The sequence below is a fragment of the Amia ocellicauda genome, chromosome 22, assembly GCF_036373705.1.
Source record: "Amia ocellicauda isolate fAmiCal2 chromosome 22, fAmiCal2.hap1, whole genome shotgun sequence".
Lineage (NCBI taxonomy): Eukaryota > Metazoa > Chordata > Actinopteri > Amiiformes > Amiidae > Amia > Amia ocellicauda.
Window position 1 is genome coordinate 13,721,730 of NC_089871.1, and position 6,912 is coordinate 13,728,641.

The 6,912-nt window shown below is 39.5% G+C and overlaps 1 protein-coding gene across 1 annotated transcript; it reads right to left on the bottom strand.

Annotated features, from left to right (window-relative positions):
* Nucleotides 1-778: 778 nt before the first annotated feature.
* Nucleotides 779-4,669, bottom strand: LOC136718352 (Rieske domain-containing protein). Its single transcript, XM_066696051.1, has 3 exons — nt 4,297-4,669; nt 2,573-2,688; nt 779-1,583 (listed from the first exon to the last, which is right to left on the bottom strand). Exons 1-3 carry the CDS (start codon nt 4,484-4,486, stop codon nt 1,485-1,487), a joined length of 405 nt encoding a protein of 134 aa, XP_066552148.1. The 5' UTR covers nt 4,487-4,669; the 3' UTR covers nt 779-1,484.
* Nucleotides 4,670-6,912: the final 2,243 nt, after the last annotated feature.

A 6,912-nucleotide genomic window follows, 5' to 3' on the forward strand; every position in this document is an offset into this window, starting at 1 on the left:
TGGGAAATTTCTATTTCAGCACACAAAACATTTTAAGTAATTCATGTCTTCTCGACTAGAAAATAACTTGTTTTCAAAAGTGTTTATTGGTTTAACAGTCAACACCAAAATTGTTTTTAATTGTTGAATTGCTGCAATGTGCAATAAACATACAAATTAAAAGTTTAAACACAACCAGTCCTGGACAAAAATGATCCAAAAACTTGTTTTCCTGCCTAACAAATTACCAAGAGTTAGATGTTACAGAAATCTCCAGCAAATACGAAAATATAGGACATCCATTATATTCACAAAATCAGTCTAAGCAGCACACCATCCCATTTGCAGACAAGGTAGTTCAGAATGCGAACAGCAGCAGAGATTAAAAGATTGCGATACAGTGAGAGGTCTGTTTGCATATGACAGACACATTATCTAACACATTGCTGAGGACTGACACTGAACGTTTAACAAGCAGTCCATAATAACCCCCAAACGTAACCCAACTCCATCCACAATTTGCTAAAAATCAATATAGCAAAAAAACATAGTGACACAACCAGCCAGAAAAGTTTTTTTTTTTTTTTTTTTTTAATTCTCTCTCTATATATATCTCTATATATATATATCTATGTCTTCAATCCAAACAACACAGTGTGGCCGGGTCTCAATCGTCTGACAGAATGACCGCTCGTGTAATGACTTATTGCACATGTGCGTCGTGCAGGGCTCAGAACAGCAGACAATGCCAGTGGAAACAGTATTAATAAAAACACTCAATAAAGGGAGAGCCAGGGAGGACAAAATAAAACAGCAAGACTGTATTATACTGATTTACAGAAACAGCAATAACACCCTCCTTCCTGCCCTTAGCAAACAGCAGATATGAAATATTGAATATGGAATATCACAGCCTCCTCGTGGTCCATTGTTCCTCTCAGGATTCTCACAGCGATACATAGTACGACGACGACCTTTTTGCGACAGAATCAGTAATGCTTATAGAAGGTATTCCATGCCACTGTGGAAGCTCCATTTTCCAAGAGTGTTCATGAAGCAAGAGTTATGTCTATATATTTGTTCACAATCAGCAGATGTGACTAGATGTTTTTTTTTTTAATAATTTATAATAGTGAACAATGTTACACGAATGACCAGCCATACCCGCAAAATAATCATCTCCAAATGGTCTGTTTACATAACCACCATCTGTACAGCGTCCAATCGATTATCAGGTTCAAACCCCAACCTTCAACAAGAGGTTGTGCCAGCGATGGCTGTCGGCCCGGTATTCCCAAAAAACAAAACAAAAAAGGAACGTTGATGTAATTTCCCCTTCAGACAGCTCTCCTGATAATGACTTCACTTTGCCAAGGCCAGGATTGTGTGGAAAAGGTCTGTGATCAACACAGATTAGGCTATGAACGTCTTGGAGGGTCACGGCTTCAGAACAGAAACCAATTTAAAGGAGGGATCTTTTTCTGTGGCGGCCGAGCCTCAGGCACTCACTGCCTCGAGGTCAAAGGAAACGGTGTTAAAGATAGCTGGGCTGTGTGCTTTACATACACCGACCCATCCTGCACCTTCACTTCATACACTTGTTGCTAAAACAGATTGGGGGGAGAAAAGGGAACACAAAAAGAAAAAGACAAGGAGGAGAGATGTGAACAGAGAATACCCTTCTTTCTGTTTTCCAAAGTATCACAGCAACAGCAACCATCAATCAAAACCATGAAAATGTCTCTCAGTTTGGGAGGAAATACAGTTGATAAATGTGCTTGAGATCACTCTATTAGGTTAATTTTGTCATTTGAAGGGTCCCACATTTACGGTAGCCCAATACTACTTCACAGCTTGGGGTGTAACACTGTGTCTCAATCAGAACAAGTTGTCAACTGTGTTGGCATGTTGGGCATCATCATTCTAGGTATTATAATATTGCAATTAAAGACCATATGTAAAGAATGCAAATCTTAAAGTGAATTCTTAAAAAGCATATTTCGGAAGGGGTTAATTAGGTTGGTAAGGAAAGAGAGAACCAACAATGACTTACCTGGGGTGTGGTTGAAGAGCAGCCATATTGGTGAAGGAAAAGGAGGTTACAGAGGCCATCTTACAGAGGGGTTTTATAGACATGGAGTTACCTTAATCCTGCTACGTGGAAAGGCTCACTGCGTTACTTTGTTTGGAGTGGTTTATTTATAGTTTGGATATTTTTCATGTAGAGGTGAGGTAGGATTATAGATTTGTTATTTTCATTTAAAGGCAATATTTTGGGAGTAGATATGTTTGGGGATATTGGTGTGCATCTGGAAAGTTTATTTTGTTGCCCCTATGAGCTAATGACTGGGTATAAGTGGAGGGGGTAGAACTCAAAAATAGTATATAAGGGGGATCAAGGATATTAGTACAGAGAGCTGGATTGAAGGTTAACACCCTAAATCAATCAATCAATCAATCAATCAGTTTTGTTTTTTGTTTTTTTTGTGTTTTGAACTATTGGACTGAGAGCTGGCAGTGAAAGTATTTCCCAGTTACGAACAACAATAAATGTCATTTATTTGAAAGATGTGCTCCCTTCAGTGTCCCTTACCTGCAATCCCGTCTGTGACTTCCCTGTCCTGATGTCAAAGTCGTAGTCATGCCATGGACAGAAGACCTGCAGAACACCATCCGCCTCCTCTATATCACCCTCACACAGCGGGCCACCTGGCAGAACACACACACACACACAGAAGAGAAACGTTAATACACGATTCGGGCTCTTTGTCAACTCATTGGATCAGTCAGTAAGTGCTACTAAGACATGAAAAGAGTGCTATTACTTGGGAAACTCACAAAGGATGGAGCAGGGATTTATTTAAGTCTAAGGCGAATTTAAATGCAAAACTGAGTTTTAATAGTTATATGCTCTTACTCCTGAAGTGGGTTTGGGTTAGTCTCCATGCCTTGCCTAGCATTACTGTTGAAGTGAACTAATGAGGCATGCAGATCAGATTGCTAAACAAGTTAAAGGAAGGCTTACAGTAATGTAATTTAAAAATAATAATACAGGTGTTACATTTGTGCTGAACTTTATTCTATACAAAAAAGGCTTTTGTGAAAATCTTGCCCTTATTTGATGTATATCTCCGTAAATCACAATCCCATTACAATGCTTGCCTGTTAAACTGAAAACAGCCTGTAAGATTTGTTTCCCACAAACATTATTTTCTTTCCTAGCTAAGTCTATTTCTGCCAAGATGCAAGAGAATAATGTAACATTTTTCAAAGGGACAAAAATACTGCCTGAAGTTTTAATATGGACTTTTTTGGAATCTGTCTATATAATTTGACAGTCAATTTTAAAGGCTAATAGCAAACCAGTGGAGCCACCGGGGCACTTTAGACGAAAATGGTATTTGAAAATGATGCCATTTAACAGGGAGCTGCTGTTTGTAGCTCAGTGTTTACGAGCTGCTATAGATTGAGCTGCTGAAAATGGTGAAGGTGTGGGAATTCTTCCTTGACACAAGACTCAGTGAAGAGGCCAGAGTTTGTACACGGTAACCAGGATTGGCAGATTGGGTGGAAATACCAAAAATATAGGGAGGAAGGTTTCATGGGGGATTGTATGGGGTGAGATCAATTTCAAATGGGGGATTGAGGCCCAGTCTAGTTTTTTTAATGTTGAAAGCAAAAAAAAAAAAAAGGGGTTTTCACCAATAGGGATATTTTGAGAGAAGGGTCTGCCAGCCCTGATGGTAACCCACAAGTCATCGCCACTAAAGCCATATGATACACTCTAGCACAGTCTGCAGTTTAAATATGTTTATTATGTGGTTTAAATTGTCAGGTTTTGTTTAGTAAGGGGTCACTGGCACTCTTATTACATAATAACACCATGGAAACCAAACTGGCCGGGCCAGTCTGAAAACATGCCTCATTTCATGTGGCTCAATGTTTTAAATCGACCGAAAACTGTCTGAAATGTAAAATGAATTCCCACAAATAAAAGTCACATTCAGTTTGGCACTCTTGTTTATTTATTTTTTGATTCCTCTTCACAAGTTTCACTTTTCCAAAGACTCCCTCAAAAAATATTGCATTTAAATAAAAAGCAAGAAAAACAAAAACAAAACCTATGAAGAAATGGAGGTCGCACCTTATAGGGTTGCCAGATTGGGGGCAAATGGTAAATGGGGGGATCATTTTCAAATGGGGGTATTCTGATTGAAATGGGGGGATTTTATGTTCTCTGTTACTAGTGATGCACCCCAAACACGTCGCTTTTTTAGTTAATCAAATGACATCATTACTGAACGCGTTTCTACTCACCCGAATGGGCGCAGCGGGCCTCCATAGCGTAGAACTCGCCTCTGATGTGGAAGAGACACAGGTCCGAAGCGCAGCCCAGAGAGGAGTACATCAACCGGCACTGTTTCTTGGAAAGCTCGGTGGCCGGGCCTATTAGCCTCCACGAATCAGCACTAGCCTTATCCCCGTCCTCTGCCTTCCCAGAAGCCATTAAAAACAGCCTGAATTATGTGTTTATCGTAGCGGCTGTATTAAGTCCACGTATCCACCTGTCGTAAGTGGGCAGCGCATCAGTTATTAAATCACGGTAGGCTACAGACGTCATACGGAGAGTGGCAACAAACCATATACATATAAAATACATATCAACACAGCATCGCAAACCGTGCGCATGTTTTGTGCTGAAAACGAGACGGAAATTAACCCCTGCAGCTCCATTTTACACAGACATACAACCAAAGAGTTTGTTTGGTTATTCATTTTCGTTGTTCTTTCATGCCAATTGTAATGCACCTTGCATCAAAATGTTGTATCATTAATATATTTCAGTGGTGCCTGCACAATAGTGGAAAGACAATGTAAAAAGAAACTATAGAAAAGAAACAAATTATAGACTTTACTAGGAAAGCAAAATTACAACCTACCTAATTTGTGTGATGCACCATGTTACCCATTTTTATTTGATATAGCGCCTTTCAAAAATAAATATCACGAAGTGCTTTGCAATTTAAGAGATAAACAAACAAAAAAAGCTACTTAAATGCATTACATATAACAGATGATTCCATTTTGAATCAGCAACAGACATTTAATTGGGTGTGGTTATTCCCCCTGTTATGTATTTCAAAAGTAGGGGAACGGAAAACATGCGGTTCAAAGTTTACAGCTCCATTTTGGCTGATGGCAAGTGGGGAAATCAAAGTCCAGGGGCAAATAACAATTACCACATGTACGACATGCACTTTGGAGAGACCCAGACACATGCAAGGCATTGAAATATGCCAACCATCTAAGAATAATGTACAGTAAACTACAACCTGATGATTAAATTAGTATATATAGAGAAAGAGAGGGTGAAATATATCTGAGCAAGAATTCACTCTTCAAATATAGGAACAAAGAACACTTTTGTCAGATACACAGAAGCACAGCCAAAGAGCTTTTAAAGCCCAGGCAGCTCAGTGACGAGAGCTGCAGTTATATTCCTGGCACTTAAATGCTCAGCAGCTCTGGAGAAGCATTCAGGTAGGGTGATCACACAAGACACACATCCAAAACTTCTCATTTCCCGAGGAACAATGCTGTGACTTGTGATTCGTGCAATTTTCAATTATGCCCATCCTATAATTCACTTAGCGTATAAGTGTTTGGCCCCAGACTTTGCGTAGCTCGTCTGTAATTTGCTGTATATAACGTCCCAGGTCTGCAGGACCCTTGCTGGCACAGGGTATGGAGTCGATTTTCCACATTGCACTTTGTTAACTTGAATATTCCGGAGGCAGAAAGCTCCATTACTTATGATTCCTGGCGTAAGCGTGCACATCCATATTGTCTTTACCAAACCAGTGTTCATGACCATTACAGTGTTTGAAACCGATACATTACCATTCTGTTTTAGAAAAGGGGAAGACTCCTTTTCCTAATGTTAATCCAAAACCAACACTCACAGACTGTCATTAACCCAGTGAAAGGCAATAGAAATAATTGTATAAATGAATGCTCATGATGCAGGGCTTTGATCTGCCGTGCTGAACCTCACACTTCTGAACACAGAAACCAAAAATCTGAATTAATACTTACAGCAAGTGCTTCTACTTTTGAACTGTCCAACATGGTTGATTGGAGCACAACATTATTAATATTCCAAGACAAATATCTGGTGCACTCTTTTTTATTGCCAACAGCAAATATAATCTAAACCACACACACACACACACACACACACATAAATACAGGAAATGTGTGTGTGTGAATATATATATATATATATATATAAATATAACGTGTCACATTTCTTGCAAAAGATATATGACTTTACTCTGGAGTTCAACTGGATTCTTACATTCAGCAACCAAAATAGCTTGCAAGTATTGAAGAAATAAGTTGATCTCTGCAATGCATTAAGCGTTTGGCTGTGGTCCGCCTCTGTCCCAGCTTGTAGGCATCTTCAACACAGACTTATGGATACAAGGCTCTGTACTCTCCTCTCTTCTGTACAGCAGCTTTATCTGGTTATTGAAAGGTCATATGACTACAAAAGAGCCAAGAAGCAAGAAGCACCATGCCCGTCTTCACTGCACTGCTGTAGTTCTGACACATGATGTGACTGCATTAGCCATTTCCTTAGCAAACGTAGCAGATTCATAGCAGTGTTTCTTGCTCTTTACCCATCTCAGACATCTATCCACATTGTTTCTCATTACTTGAAGTTCCAACGGTACCTTTGTAGTTTTCATACAGTAGGCCCAAAAGCCATTGAATTCCTTGTAGAACTGAGGCACCTGTTTCTTACATAACTCACACCGTTTATGTGACACCATTCACCTGCAGACAGAGCATCGATCTCTTCTTAGCCCAAAACCAAACCAACAAAACAAACATAAAGATGAAAGGGCCAATCAGATTAATGGGACCCAA